Source organism: Pseudophryne corroboree, chromosome 9, assembly GCF_028390025.1.
Source record: "Pseudophryne corroboree isolate aPseCor3 chromosome 9, aPseCor3.hap2, whole genome shotgun sequence".
Classification (NCBI taxonomy): Eukaryota; Metazoa; Chordata; class Amphibia; order Anura; family Myobatrachidae; genus Pseudophryne; species Pseudophryne corroboree.
This window is the reverse complement of record NC_086452.1, coordinates 411,918,105-411,934,763: the sequence shown is the minus strand read 5'-3', so window position 1 is coordinate 411,934,763 and position 16,659 is coordinate 411,918,105. Positions and strand designations below refer to the sequence as shown.

The window sequence follows — 16,659 nt, the reverse complement described above, 5'->3', positions numbered from 1 at the left end:
TGCACGCCCCGGTGGTGGGGCCGGTGGGAGCGCAGCTCAGACGTTTCAGTCATGTCTGGGTGTCGTCCGGCCTGGATCCCTGAGTGCAATGTCCCAGGGGTACAGGCTAGAATTTCATCTCCCTCCTCACCGATTTTTCAAAATCCGTCTGGCCAGCTCTGCTGGCAGGCAGGACTGTCCTGCAAGAGACAGTCCAGAAGTTGGTGGAGTCACAGGTACTTGTGCCTTTTCCACCTTCTTTGTATAACGAAGGTTACTATTCGAACCTTTTCGTGGTACCGCAACCGGATGGTTCGGTCTGACCTATTTGAACCTGGAATCACTGAACCCCTTTCTGAGGGAGTTCCTGTTCAAACGGGTGTCTCTACGGACGGTGATATCAGCTCTGGATGAGAGGGAATTCCTGGATATCAAGGATGCGTACCTCCTCATTCCAATGTGGCCGCCACATCAGGCTTATCTCCGTTTCGCACTATGGGACAGTCATTGCCTATTCCAGGCTATGCCTTTTGGCCTCTCCATAACACCAAGGGTGTTCACCAAGGTGATGGCAGAGGTGCTGGTTCTCCTCCGCAAGCAGGAATTGAACACAATTCTGCATTTGGACGATCTACTGTCAAGGGTATCATCCAAGGTGGAAATGTTGCAGACCTTTGTTCTCGTGATCCGCCTACTCGGAGTCCGCGGTGGGTTTCTGATTCTTTCAAAAATCACGTTTGGAACCAACCAGCAGGTTGTCCTTTCGGGGACTGACCCTCGACGCGAACGTGCAGAGGGTATATCTTCTACGTTGGTGATACAAACAATAGTGGGATTTCCTGTAGCCAGCCCGGGTGTCGGTTCATCAATGCTTTCACCTCCTGGGAAAGATGGTGGCCTCTTACGAGGCACTCCAGTATGGTAGGCTTCATACTCGGGCCTTCCACCTGGATTTCCTGGACACGTGGTCCAGATCTCATCTACACATGCAACAGAGAACACGTCTATCACCAAGGGCCAGGATTTCGCTGCTCTGGTGGCTCCAATTTACCTCACCATCTGGAGGGCCGCAGTTTCGAGATCCAGCACTGGATCCTTCTGACCACGGATGCAAGCCTCTGAGGCTGAGGTGCAGTCACCTCAGGGGAAACCTTTCTGGGAAGGTGGTCTAGTCTGGAAGCCGAACTACCTCTCAGCATTCTGGAACTATGAGCCATATACAACGGTTTTCTTTGGTGGCCCATCTTATAAGAAATCAGGCCGTTTAAGTGTACTCGGACAATGTAATGACAGTGTCTTACATAAACCGACAGGGCGGAATGAAGAGCAGAACTGCAATGTCAGAGGTGACAAGAATCATCCTCGGGGCAGTAAAACACGCATTGGCGCTGTCAGCAATCTTCCTTCAGGGAGTCAACTGGGAAGCAGACTTCCCAGTTGACTAGTTCTCCATCCAGGGGAGTGGGGTTTCCATCTAGAGATGTTCAGGGAAATAACAGACCTTTGTGTTTTCCTTAAAACGGACATGATGGCCTCTCGTCTCAACAAGACGCTTCAACGCTATTGTTCCAGGTCGAGGGACCCACAAGGACGCCCAGGTGTCTCTGGGGGTGTTCCAGTCGGTGTATCCTACACTTCCACTCCTTCCAAGGGTTCTAAAAGCACATAAGGAGGACGAAAGTTCAAATGTTCCTCATTGCTCCAAACTGACCAAGATGGGCTTGGTACGCGGACCTTCTGACTCTATTGCAAGAAGAGACAAGGCCTCTCCCTCTTCGGGAGGACCTGCTGCAGCAGGGGCCGTTCACCTATCAAGACTTACCGCGGCTACGTTTGACGGCGTGGAGGTTGAACGCCTTATACTGACTCGGAAGGCCTTCCAAACACAGTTATTCATACCCTGATACAGGCTAGGAAAGGAGTAACGTCTAAACATTACCATCGTATTTGGAAATCAACTGGGACGGTTTCCTGAGGTTAGGGATCTGTACAGGTCCAGATTTCAGTCTTATCCATTTCCTTCAAAACGATTGGCTGCCCTCCCTGAGGTTCAGACCTTTTTGGAGGGAGTTCTGCACATCCAACCTCCCTTTGTACCGTCTGTGGTGCCTTGGGACCTTAACGTGGTGTTGCAGTTCCTCCAGTTGGACTGTTTAAACCTCTACAGAAGGTTGAGGTCATATTTCTTACAAGGAAGACTGTCACGTTGTTGGCCTTAGATTCTGCTAGACGTGTGTCGGAGTTGGAGGTTTCGTCCTTTAAGAGCCCTTACCTAATCTTCCATGAGATAGAGCTGAGCTCCAGGCACGTCAACAGTTTTTTCTGCTATGGGTTGTGTCGGCATTTCATATCCACCAACTTATTGTGGTGCCAGTTGCTACTGACTCCTCAATTTCATCAAAGTCCTTTGGTGTTATTAAGGCTTTGAAAATCTATGTGAAGAGGACTGCTCGACACAGATAATCGGACTCTCTGTTTGTCCTGTATGATCCCAAGAAAGATTTGGGTGTCCTGCTTCTAAGCAGATGATCTCTCGCTGGATCAAGTTCACTATCCAGCACGCGTACACTATGGCAAGATTGCCGTGTCCTACGTCTGTTATGGCCCACTATACTCGTACGGTGGGGTCTTCCTGGGCGGCTGCCCAGGGTGTCTCGGCGTTACAAGCAGTAACTTGGTCGGGGTTGAACAGGTTTGCAAAGTTCTACAAGTTCGATACTTTGGCCTATGATGATCTGAAGTTCAGTCAATCAGTTCTGCAGGAGCCTCCGTGCTCTCCCTCCCGTTCTGGGAGCTTTGGTACATCCCCATAGTACTAATGTGGACCCCAGCATCCTCTAGGACGTAAGAGAAAATAGGATTTTGGTTACCTACCGGTAAATCCTTTTCTCGTAGTCCGTAGAGGATGCTGGGCACCCGCCCAGTGCTTCGTTTTCCTGCAATAGTTATCTGGTTCAGTGCAACTTTGTTTTAGTTGTGTACTGCATTGTTACTTGGTAAGTACTGTTTCAGCTGTTGCTGAGGTTTCAAGCTAGTTAGCTTGATGTGCCTTGTATGTGTGAGCTGGTATGAATCTCGCCACTATCTATGTACAATCAATCCTTCTCTCGAAGATGTCCGTCTCCTCGGGCACAGTTTCTGGACTGAGTCTGGTAGGTGGGGCATAGAGGTAGGAGCCAGCCCACACTCTCAAACTCAAGTACCAATGGCTCCTGGTGGACCCGTCTATACCCCATGGTACTAATGTGGACCCCAGCATCCTCTACGGACTACGAGAAAAGGATTTACCAATAGGTAACCAAAATCCTATTATGTGTGTTCTATAAAAGTGATGAACCTTCAATTGGAACTCAAATGAAAATAAACTCACTGTGCCAAATGCAGTAGGTCACAATTTGGCAAATATGACAAATAGGACACAAAATAGACAATATATTATTCATTCACACTTACTGTACAGCACATAAGAAAATGAAGAAATAAACATAGCTGGTGTCACTTGGAAAAGGACAATGAATATAATTTCTTTTCTTCCGGTACTTTATTGTTATTATTTATTTTGCTAGTGAAGAGAACTACTAACCGGAACCAGCGCAATTCTCCAGGTTCTGAGTAACATTGTAAACAGAAAAAACATACCATGCTTGATATCACCCACTCATGTTAATGAATTGCAAATACACAGAGAAATAAATTCCCTCTGAAGACGTAGTCATGCCGATAGGTTTTATTGAATATTTCAGTGAAATAAATCTCCTTTGGAATATGCAGGGGGGGCTGATATAACATGTGCAGAGAGAGTTAGATTTGGGTGGGTTATTTTATTTCTGTGCAGGGTAAATACTGGCTGCTTTATTTTTACACTGCAATTTAGATTGCAGATTGAACACACCCCACCCAAATCTAACTCTCTCTGCACATGTTATATCTGCCTCCCCTGCAGTGCACATGGTTTTGCCCGATTGCTATCAAAGTTCCTGCTGCGATCAACTCAGAATTACCCCCATTGTGTCACCATCGCAGCCTAACATAGCTTGATGCTGATTGTTGCTTTTTCCGGGATACCCCATAGTCCCAATCCATTGGAAAAAAGCTCAGATAGAATGGAGTTTTTGGTTTTTTTAATTTATTTATTTAATATTTATATTTTTAAAATGTGATTCAGCATCATACCGTTGATAATAACTGCTGTATCTTTACTCTGGCCACATCAGTATACGCCCATAAAATGCCTTTTACTCTAAATCAGGCTCACAGTACGTTAATTTCAAATGGAAGAATTTTCTGATGCATCTTTTCATTGTACCTAATATTTCATAACAGACCTATTGTGTTTCCCTCATGAAACATTTAGTAACTCTGCTTCCCTGCAGTAACTGCAACTATAATCGTGTCTGTGACTCCAGTGAACAACTTTGATCCAGTGTTTGATCCGACTACGTACACTTTCACTGTGCGGGAATCATCTAAAGGTAGGGTATACCTGACACCTTCCTTAGGCATATGCTTAATTTTCCGTCTGTCATGATCCCGGCGGTCAGGATATCGATGCCGGTATCCCAACAGCTGACAATGCCAAGAGCCGGAATACCGGCGCAACAGGTATATTCCCACTTGTGGGTGTCCACTGTCGGTATATTGATGGCATCCCGGCCGCCGGTAAATCATACTGAACCCCTTCCTTACTGCAGTAACTCTAGTCTAGGAGGTAAATTTACTAAAGCTTCCTAAACAGAAAAACAGTGGTGTTGCCCAGAGCAACCAATCAGATTCTAGGGAGTAAATTTGCTAAGGTGGGAGTTTTCTAGGACTGGTGATGGTAATTATAGCAACCAATCAGATTCCACTTAACGTTTATCTAGCTGCTTCTAGACGATAATAATCTGATTGGTTGCTATAGGCAACATCACCAGTTCTAAAAAAAAAACATCCCACCTTAGTAAATTTACCCCCAACAATGATTTCTCTATTGCGTTCTAGAAAATGCTATACAGAATTTGATTGGTTACTATGGGAAACACCACAATTTGTCTGTTTTAGAAGCTTTAATACATCTACCCCTAGGATTTATATATCTAAGTGAGATCTACGTGGAAAGGATTCACTAGTCTATAATCATGTGAAGTTTGTTGGCTAATCATAGTGGTTTGATTATATTATAGTGTAGCCTAATGGTTGGCATAGAATAAATACGTATAAATATGTATAAATTAATTTGATTATATTATGTACAATGGGTGTATTGGCATATTGTATAACACCGACAGGGATGCAGGAGGAAGAAGGGACCCAGTGGGCGCTGCAGCTGTGCCATTGTCAATGTAGAGTGGTAGTTTGTAATGACAGTTGGTCAGGGAGAAGGATCTAGAAAGCCGTCGTGAGCGCACTGGCTGGCAATCACAATGGATAGCTCGCGGATATAGCGGCAAGGAAACAGCACGGGCCAGTAAACTGGGGGTATATAAGGAGCAGAAATATCCGGTGGGGGGGTCTGCAAGTTTTCCTCCTGTCAGTGCTCGCACCTAAGCCTACAGCGCTACTAAGAGCGCGAGGTAATACTGTAGACTTTACAGCAGCTGCTGAGGCTAGGGGAGCACAGTCAGACGGGTCAAGCCGATTTGCTGAGAGCGGAGACCGGGGCAACTGTCACGCTGAGGGGGAATGCCTGTCCTGCGCCCCAAGTGCTGGGGGTGATGGAGGCAGAAGCCACTGAGGTGGCGCACCAAGCGCCGATTGACCGGTAGCTGGTATAGCAGACAGAGGGGGACATTTACTAAGCAGTGATAAGAGCGGAAAAGTGACCCATTGGAGAAATCGCCCCATCAACCAATCAGCAGCTCTGTATAATTTTATAGTATGCAAATTATAGATGTTACTTCAGGGCTGATTGGTTGCCACGGGCAACTTCTCCACTGGCTCACTTCTCCGCACTTATCACTGCTTAGGAAATGTCCTCCAGAGAGAGCAGAGCTCCAGCAGCGCAACAGCAAAGGGGAAGTGGTGTTATAGTAACCAGGACGCCTGCAATGACCCATCCTTCTTCACCTGGCGAGTGGCAGTCAGTGAGCCGTGAGGGGGCCTGTCAATCTCTGTGTAGAGGAGGAGTCGGGGGAGCACCGTATAGCATCGCGACTGAATTATGGAGGTGTAAGTGTACTAAACCAGCCATTATACAACACTGAGCATCCCAAGCCGCATTTGACCTTTCTGCTGCTGGGTACACTGGGCTCCACAAGGATAGACATAGGGGTGTAGAGTAGGATCTTGATCCGAAGCACCAACAGGCTCAAAAGCTTTGACCTTCTTCCCAAGATGCATAGCGCCGCCTCCTATATCACCCCGCCTCCCTGCACAGGAGCTCAGTTTGTAGTTGGTGCTTGCAGTGCAAGCATGTGACAGGAAGAGCTGCTCACAGCAGCTCTAGAAAAAGCTTTTTCTGAGGAAAAAAGAAGACTGCAAGGGCTGCAGCAGAGGCACAGATTGTGCTGGATGTCAGTAGACATTGCCTGCTGCAGCTCCATCTCTCCCACAGCGGCGCTGTACACTCCCGTGCCCTGGTTGCCGGGTACCTACAGCAGGAGGCTCCGGTTTTCTTCCAAGTTAGTCACACACGGCTGGGGCTCTCCGGGATCGCGTGGCTGCACTTCGGGAGGAGGTAAGTGGGTCCCGCTCGCGGGACCAGCACTTTATCGCGATCCGGCGCGGCCGGTGGGAGGCGGGCCGCGCGCGCTGGCGGTGGACACTGTGGCAGTACAGGCGATCCCACTAGATCACCAGGGCATGAAGGGCAGGTCAGGTTTTCTCGCTAAACCTTTTTTACAAGTAGCCCGCAGTTCCCGGTGGTTTTGCCAACAGAGAGGATAAGGCTTAGACCTGGAGCCCCTCCCCCAGCCCCAGGGCGCCATTTCCCGCAAATGTTCCCGCCCTGGAGCTGCATATCTGTCTCTCCCTCACTCCCGGGCAGTGTCTGCGGCGCCATTATCCCTCAGCTCACTGTTCCTGGGAATGCTTGGGCAAATCCTCCTATGTAAAGCCGCCTGGTTGTCAGCGCTGTGCCTTTACAAGACACTTAAGTATTCTACCTGCCTTTTCAGTCAGTGTTAGTTAAGAAAGAGTGCATTTAGTCAGGGTTTCCTAGTACAATTACCCTGTGATATACATCCAGTTCTTACTGTGTACTGTTATATCTCTTGTTATATAGCTGTGTAAGCTAGTCCAGTGCAGTATTATTGTTAGTAATAACCTCTGCATTGTACAAATTGTGACTTTCTGTGTGTGCATTTGATAGCTGAGTGGTGTCCATTTCGTGTCTTTCACTCAACCTGCTATCCCTATATTCTATAACCTGAGGGGGCTTGGTGCGTCAGGTTTTATCTAATATAGGATTTTCACAAAGATATACTGTATTACGTATTTTACTCTGTGATTTAGTCACCATGGCCAATATTTACTAAGAATTCGAGTTTGTCCGTTTTGTGTTTTTTTTTCTCAATCCGGGAATTCACTAAGCACCAATCTCGGCAGTGTTTGGACTATTCGTAATGGTTTGATTTGCAAAGTTCCGAAATACGAATGAATAGACCATCGGTCAAACGCGGCTGTTATTTCATACAATACGGGAATTCACTATTCATTCGTATTTGGGTGTTAGTTTCTGAGTGTGCAATTGCGGTCGTATTTTTTTGCGAATCGGTAAAAAAAGCGGCAAAAAAATAGACCTGCTTTTTTCAATCGTGTTTACATGTGTTGCAACTCAAAAATCAATCACACCTGAATTAGGATGCCTATAAAAGGATGTTAGGCCCATTTCAATACACCTACACTCAGAAATGGCAGCAGGACTGTGGGCCAGTGATCTTTTGTGTGCTGTGGGATTCCTCAGACATCAGCCTGTAAGTACCCAGGGCCAAGAAACTGAACATGGTCAGCAGGTTGTACAGGTTCCGCGGAGGCTGCGCAGGCCTCGTTTTTTTAGGGGGCGTTTAAACTTGAACGCATTGTTCGATGATAAGGTCATACAGATGTCCCGTCTAAATCGTAACAACATTTTCTCTAACGTCCTAAGTGGATGCTGGGGACTCCGTCAGGACCATGGGGAATAGCGGCTCCGCAGGAGACAGGGCACAAAAGTAAAAGCTTTAGGATCAGGTGGTGTGCACTGGCTCCTCCCCCTATGTTAAGATTTTGTGCCCGGCCGAGAAGGGTGCAATCTAGGTGGCTCTCCTAAAAAGCTGCTTAGAGTAAAAGTTTTGTTAGGTTTTTTATTTTCAGTGAGTCCTGCTGGCAACAGGCTCACTGCTACGAGGGACTTAGGGGAGAGAAGTGAACTCACCTGCGTGCAGGATGGATTGGCTTCTTAGGCTACTGGACACCATTAGCTCCAGAGGGAGTCAGAACACAGGTCTCACCCTGGGGTTCGTCCCGGAGCCGCGCCGCCGACCCCCTTGCAGATGCCGAAAAGTGAAGAGGTCCAGAAACCGGCGGCAGAAGACTCTTCAGTCTTCATAAGGTAGCGCACAGCACTGCAGCTGTGCGCCATTGTTGTCAGCACACTTCATAGCAGCGGTCACTGAGGGTGCAGGGCGCTGGGGGGGGGCGCCCTGGGCAGCAATGATAGTACCTTATTCTGGCTAAAAATACATCACATATAGCCCCTGGGGGCTATATGGATGTATTTAACCCCTGCCAGGTCTCAGAAAAACGGGAGAAGAAGCCCGCCGAAAAGGGAGCGGGGCCTATTCTCCTCAGCACACAGCGCCATTTTACCTCACAGAAATGCTGGTGGGAAGGCTCCCTGGCTCTCCCCTGCACTGCACTACAGAAACAGGGTTAAAACAGAGAGGGGGGGCACTTATTTGGCGATATGTATATATATATATTAAAATGCTATAAGGGAAAAACACTTATATAAAGGTTGTCCCTGTATAATTATAGCGTTTTTGGTGTGTGCTGGCAAACTCTCCCTCTGTCTCCCCAAAGGGCTAGTGGGGTCCTGTCCTCTATCAGAGCATTCCCTGTGTGTGTGCTGTGTGTCGGTACGTGTGTGTCGACATGTATGAGGACGATGTTGGTGAGGAGGCGGAGCAATTGCCTGAAATGGTGATGTCACTCTCTAGGGAGTCGACACCGGAATGGATGGCTTACTTAAGGAATTACGTGATAATGTCAACACGCTGCAAGGTCGGTTGACGACATGAGACGGCCGGCAAACAAATTAGTACCTGTCCAGGCGTCTCAAACACCGTCAGGGGCTGTAAAACGCTCATTTACCTCAGTCGGTCGACACAGACACAGACACGGACACTGACTCCAGTGTCGACGGTGAAGAAACAAACGTATTTTCCTTTAGGGCCACACGTTACATGTTAAGGGCAATGAAGGAGGTGTTACATATTTCTGATACTACAAGTACCACAAAGAAGGGTATTATGTGGGGTGTGAAAAAACTACCTGTAGTTTTTCCTGAATCAGATAAATTAAATGAAGTGTGTGATGATGAGTGGGTTTCCCCCGATAGAAAATTATTGGCGGTATACCCTTTCCCGCCAGAAACACCCTTTAGGGTGGATAAGGCGCTCACACGCTTATCAAAACAAGTGGCGGTACCGTCTCCAGATAGGGCCGCCCTCAAGGAGCCAGCTGAGAGGCTGGAAAATATCCTAAAAAGGTATATACACACATACTGGTGTTATACTGCGACCAGCGATCGCCTCAACCTGGATGTGCAGCGCTGGGGTGGCTTGGTCGGATTCCCTGACTGAAAATATTGATACCCTTGACAGGGACAGTATTTTATTGACTATAGAGCATTTAAAGGATGCATTTCTATATATGCGAGATGCACAGAGGGATATTTGCACTCTGGCATCAAGAGTAAGTGCGATGTCCATATCTGCCAGAAGATGTTTATGGACACGACAGTGGTCAGGTGATGCAGATTCCAAACGGCACATGGAAGTATTGCCGTATAAAGGGGAGGAGTTATTTGGGGTCGGTCCATCGGACCTGGTGGCCACGGCAACAGCTGGAAAATCCACTTTTTTTTACCCCAAGTCACATCTCAGCAGAAAAAGACACCGTCTTTTCAGCCTCAGTCCTTTCGTCCCCATAAGGGCAAGCGGGCAAAAGGCCAGTCATATCTGCCCAGGGATAGAGGAAAGGGAAGAAGACTGCAGCAGGCAGCCCATTCCCAGGAACAGAGCCCTCCACCGCTTCTACTAAGTCCTCAGCATGACGCTAGGGCCGTACAAGCGGACTCAGGTGCGGTGGGGGGTCGTCTCAAGAGTTTCAGCGCGTAGTGGGCTCACTCGCAAGTGGACCCCTGGATCCTACAAGTAGTATCCCAGGGGTACAGATTGGAAATTCGAGACGTCTCCCCCTCGCAGGCTCCTGATATCTGTTTTACCAACGTCTTCCTCGGACAGGGAGGCAGTATTGGAAACAATTCACAAGCTGTATTCCCAGCAGGTGATAATCAAAGTACCCCTCCTACAACAAGGAAAGGGTTATTATTCCACACTATATTGTGGTACTGAAGCCGGACGGCTCGGTGAGACCTATTCTAAATGGATAATCTTTGAACACTTACATACAAAGGTTCAAATCAAGATGGAGTCACTCAGAGCAGTGATAGCGAACCAATAGGGTGTCCCTGGACATCAAGGTTGCTTACCTCCATGTCCCAAATTGCCCTTCTCACCAAGGGTACCTCAGGTTCGTGGTACGGAACTGTCACTATCAGTTTCAGACGCTGCCGCTTGGATTGTCCACGGCACCCCGGGTCTTTACCAAAGTAATGGCCGAAATGATGATTCTTCTTCAAAGAAAAGGCGTCTTAATTATCCCTTACTTGGACGATCTCCTGATAAGGGCAGGGTCCAGAGAACAGTTGGAAGTCGGAGTAGCACTATCTCAAGTAGTTCTACGACAGCACGGGTGGATTTTAAATATCCAAAATCGCAGCCGTTTCCGACGACACGTCTGCTGTTCCTAGGGATGGTTCTGGACACAGTCCAGAAAAAGGTGTTTCTCCCGGAGGAGAAAGCCAGGGAGTTATCCGAGCTAGTCAGGAACCTCCTAAAACCAGGAAAAGTGTCAGTGCATCATTACACAAGAGTCCTGGGAAAAATGGTGGCTTATTACGAAGCGATTCCATTCGGCAGATTCCACGCAAGAACTTTTCAGTGGGATCTGCTGGACAAATGGTCCGGATCGCATCTTCAGATGCATCAGCGGATAACCCTATCTCCAAGGACAAGTGTGTCTCTCCTGTGGTGGTTACAGAGTGCTCATCTTCTAGAGGGCCGCAGATTCGGCATTCAGGATTGGATGCTGGTGACCACGGAGGCCAGCCTGAGAGGCTGGGGAGCAGTCACACAAGGAAAAAATTTCCAGGGAGTGTGATCAAGTCTGGAGACTTTTCTCCACATAAATATACTGGAGCTAAGGGCAATTTACAATGCTCTAAGCTTAGCAAGACCTCTGCTTCAAGGTCAGCCGGTATTGATCCAGTGGGACAACAACACGGCAGTCGCCCACGTAAACAGACAGGGCGGCACAAGAAGCAGGAGGGCAATGGCAGAAACTGCAAGGATTTTTCGCTGGGCGGAAAATCATGTGATAGCACTGTCAGCAGTGTTCATTCCGGGAGTGGACAACTGGGAAGCAGACTTCCTCAGCACAACCTCCACCCGGGAGAGTGGGGACTTCATCGGGAAGTCTTCCACATGATTGTGAACCGTTGGGAAAGACCAAAGGTGGACATGATGGCGTCCCGCCTGAACAAAAAACTGGACAAGTATTGCGCCAGGTCAAAAGACCCTCAGGCAATAGCTGTGGACGTTCTGGTAACACCGTGGGTGTACCAGTCGGTGTATGTCTTACCTCCTCTGCTTCTCATACCCAAGGTATTGAGAATTATAAGACGTAGAGGAGTAAGAACTATACTCGTGGCTCCGGATTGGCCAAGAAGGACTTGGTACCCGGAACTTCAAGAGATGCTCACAGAGGACTCATGGCCTCTGTCGCTAAGAAGGGACTTGTTTCAGCAAGTACCATGTCTGTTCCAAGACTTACCGCGGCTGCGTTTGACGGCATGGCGGTTGAACGCCGGATCCTAAGGGAAAAAGGCATTCCGGAAGAGGTCATTCCTACCCTGGTCAAAGCCAGGAAGGAGGTGACCGCACAACATTATCACCACATGTGGCGAAAATATGTTGCGTGGTGTGAGGCCAGGAAGGCCCCACGAAGAAATTTCAACTCGGTCGTTTCCTGCATTCCTGCAAACAGGAGTGTCTATGGGCCTCAAATTGGGGTCCATTAAGGTTCCAATTTCGGCCCTGTCGATTTTCTTCCAAAAAAGAATTGGCTTCAGTTCCTGAAGTCCAGAAGTTTGTCAAGGGAGTGCTGCATATACAAACTCCTTTTGTGCCTCCAGTGGCACTATGGGATCTCAACGTAGTTCTGGGATTCCTCAAATCACATTGGTTTAAACCGCTCAAATCTGTGGATTTGAAATATTTCACAGGGAAAGTGACCATGCGGTTGGCCCTGGCCTCGGCCAGGCGAGTGTCAGAATTGGCGGCGTTTGTCTCACAAAAGCCCATATCTGATTGTCCATTCGGACAGGGCAGAGCTGCGGACTCGTCCCCAGTTTCTCCCTAAGGTGGTGTCAGTGTTTCACCTGAACCAGCTTATTGTGGTACCTGCGGCTACTAGGGACTTGGAGGACTCCAAGTTGCTAGATGTTGTCAGGGCCCTGAAAATATAGTTTCCAGTCGACTGGAGTCAGGAAAACTGACTTGCTGTTATCCTGTATGCACCCAACAAACTGGGTGCTCTTGCTTCTAAGCAGACGATTGCTAGTTGGATGTGTAGTACAATTCAGCTTGCACATTCTGTGGCAGGCCTGCCACAGCCAAAATATGTAAATGCCCATTTCACAAGGAAGGTGGGCTCATCTTGGGCGGCTGCCCGAGGGCTCTTGGCTTTACAACTTTGCCGAGCTGATACTTGGTCAGGGGCACACCCTGACTGAGGAGGACCTGGAGTTCTCTCATTCGGTGCTGCAGAGTCATCCGCACTCTCCCGCCCGTTTGGGAGCTTTGGTATAATCCCCATGGTCCTGACGGAGTCCCCAGCATCCACTTAGGACGTTAGAGAAAATAAGAATTTACTTACCGATAATTCTATTTCTCGTAGTCCGTAGTGGATGCTGGGCGCCCATCCCAAGTGCGGATTGTCTGCAATACTTGTACATAGTTATTGTTACAAAAATCGGGTTATTATTGTTGTGAGCCATCTTTTCAGAGGCTCCGCTGTTATCATGCTGTTACCTGGGTTCAGATCACAGGTTGTACAGTGTGATTGGTGTGGCTGGTATGAGTCTTACCCGGGATTCAAAATCCTTCCTTATTGTGTACGCTCGTCCGGGCACAGTATCCTAACTGAGGCTTGGAGGAGGGTCATAGGGGGAGGAGCCAGTGCACACCACCTAATCCTAAAGCTTTTACTTTTGTGCCCTGTCTCCTGCGGAGCCGCTATTCCCCATGGTCCTGACGGAGTCCCCAGCATCCACTACGGACTACGAGAAATAGAATTATCGGTAAGTAAATTCTTATTTTCCGTCTGTATGACCTTGTCAAACTGGGCCTAGACCCTGAGATAGCACGCTCTCGCTCTGTCTCAGGCCTGCACAAACTCCTGGCTGTGTTGCACTTTCTGGCTACTGGCAGCTTTCAGGCTGTGTCTGGGGATGTCATAGGAATCTCACAGCCCTCATTTTCCAGAATCTTAACACAGGTGATGTATACCTAACTACCTCTTCTGTTTTGTGTTTGTTTTAATTTCTCGGTGGCCAGTTCTGTCTTAAAATCTCATGTTTATTGTTCTTTAAAATATACACACAGGTGTTGGCTGTTTTGCAGCCCCACATCGAGGCCTCAATCTGCTTCCCTACCCAGGAGTCTCAGTGGCATGCCGCCAGGGTAGATTTCTATGAGCTGGCTGGCATGCCCAATGTGCTTGGAGCCGGGACATACGACCTTGCTTTCTTTTCGCCCACAGATTTTTTGTGGTGATGTCTTACAGAAGTGCCACTTCTGCTGCTCCATACTTCTTTTGATGGACCTTTTAATGAAAGTGCAATTTTGTTCTGGCCATTCCTTTACAAGCATACCCTATACTACAATGGACACTTTACCTGCTTCCGCAGCGTCATCATCATCAGGTGTGATAGGAGTTACTGGCCGACGAGTAGTACTGCTTTTTTCTAACACTGTATAAAATAAAAAATATAACATTTTTCATGCTATTGTGTATACATCCACCCATTATGCTTATAAACATTTATTCTTTTAGAAATCCTTGGTTTAAAAAAAAAAAAAAAACATAAGGACCGGAAAAACAAAATTAAAAAACATAAAACAATAAACATTGTCCAATAGACATATGCTCTGCTCTATGGCAAAATCAACACAGGAAAACATGTATAAAACACTGACATAGGCCACAAGTAAAAAAAAAAAAAAAAACAACCAAAAACACACACATCTTCATTTTGTATTGAAAGGATAAATATTACAGATGCAATATATAAATTGCTCTGTGATGTGGCACTCCAAACACACATTACCACTATATGAGCCAAAACCAAATGTAGCAATATTTTAAAAATTACACTGCAGTGTGGTGTCACGGTACAAATACAAGCTAAAAATTATCAATGAAATAGTGTTATTTTGATAAAAAATTTAACATTATCTAATAATGACATTACACATGTAAGTGGTTTCCAAACCACTTTCCACTACTCCAGCCTCTAACATGACAACCACTGTTTTTTAAACATTGCACATGGATCACTTTAATATAAAACATAGTCACAATTTTAAAATAAAAAATGGACAAAGGAAAACATTATTGCAGGACAATTCAGAGACACCCCAAGTCCAAACTACACATGCAAAATATCTTTCAGAAAAACACGACATACAATAAAGTAAGATGTTACATTGGCTTTTGTATAAAACAAATACCAAAACAATGTATTGGCTGACACACACTTGAAGATGGGAGTAATGTGCAACGTCACATGACACACATTTAAAAAAAAACAAAAAAAAACCTAACATAGAATGTAAATGCAAATACACATGCTCACCATTCTTCCTGGGCCGATCTGAATCCCGGACATGGGTTGCAGAGACAACTTCAGGAGGTATTACACTCCGCATGGGCTCCTCATACTCCAGATATCTTGCAATATAGGGCTGCCCACCACCGGTTTTCCGAGCCGACTTGGCCTCCTTGGCCATTTTGGACTTGACACGTCGCTTTATGTCATAGTACCGTTTGCGGCACGTGTCCTCCGTCCGCTTGACCACCCCCTCACTATTGACAGCAGCAACAACTTTTGCCCACAACACCGTCTTCCTCCGTGTTGGCACCTTGGCGGACTCAGGGCCAAATAGCTGCCTCTGATACTTCATCAGCTCACGCACCAATGCCACATTTTCAGCAAAACTAAACTTTACATTCCGCCCAGTCTTAGTAGTGGTGCGTGGCTGCGGAGCACTCTGACTGTCACTATCACTTGAGGCTGCTGCAGCAACCTCACCCACCTCCTCCACCTCACTAACCTCACTAACACTCACCTCCTCCACCTGACCGACCTCCTCCCCCTCACTCACACCCTCCACCTCACCCACCTCTGAGTCACACATAATTGTGTGTCTAAACAGTTAACACAGGAAGAAAAAAAACAACACACTCCTCCACTACCACTATACAACACACACACACACACACACACACACACACACACACACACACACACACTGACAAGGGACTATAAAGAAAAATAACTAATACTAAAAATGAGACAAAACCACAAAATACAAGACAACAAGAATGACAAGACGACTTTCAAACACAATACCACACTCAGAAATTGCTACCAACACTCCTCACCAAACCACAAATTCACCTACCTCCACAGCACAACCTCCCTCCTCCTCAGCACTAACTAAACCCACGAGGTGCGGACGGTTTGGGGCGTATTTATTTGGTTGCGCACAGACACTCCTACCATCTGAAACACAACCAATCACGAACGGGGATGAAAATCGAAACTGAAAGTGAAAATGCGGCCGCGGGAAAAAAAAAACCCTGCCGTGTTTAACTTAGGAAAAAAACCAGCAAATACAACAAAAACACGTACGCAAACGACAATGACGGCCGTAAATGTGCCAAAAAAAACCCGACTGGCATCGACATCGGAAAACACAACTTTGTGTATATGGATTTAAAAAGTTGCATGAAAATGCACCCGATACAAAACGAGTTTAAACACTACACAAACCGACTCAAACACGAATATTAGTAAATATTGCCCCATATCTCTCCTTTATCTCTGCTGGTGCTGACTACACTGCGCAGGGGTTTGGGCTAGAGGTATTGTGCTGCTGACAAATTGTACTGTGCTACCTGATACTGCAAGTTATATCATGTCTGCTTCTGAGGGTAACGGTTCTGGGGCTGAACACCCTGCCGGTGCTGCTGAATCCGCAGATACCTATGAGGGGAATATAGCAGCTTTGGGCTCTGGTTCTGGGGGCTCCTTGCCCCCCAGTGGGACGGTGGCAACGGGGGCAAATAATGACCCGCCGTGGGCTGCTTTTT

At 47.2% G+C, this 16,659-nt stretch overlaps 1 protein-coding gene across 3 annotated transcripts in view; it reads left to right on the top strand.

The window, feature by feature from the left end:
* LOC134958358 (cadherin-related family member 3-like) overlaps nt 1-16,659 on the top strand; it is a 419,058-nt gene that overhangs the window by 299,147 nt on the left and 103,252 nt on the right. For all 3 annotated transcript variants that reach the window (XM_063940905.1, XM_063940906.1, XM_063940907.1), the window contains exon 12: nt 4,353-4,451. In XM_063940905.1, the coding sequence (XP_063796975.1) occupies nt 4,353-4,451 (99 nt within the window). The remainder of the gene's footprint in view (nt 1-4,352; nt 4,452-16,659) is intronic.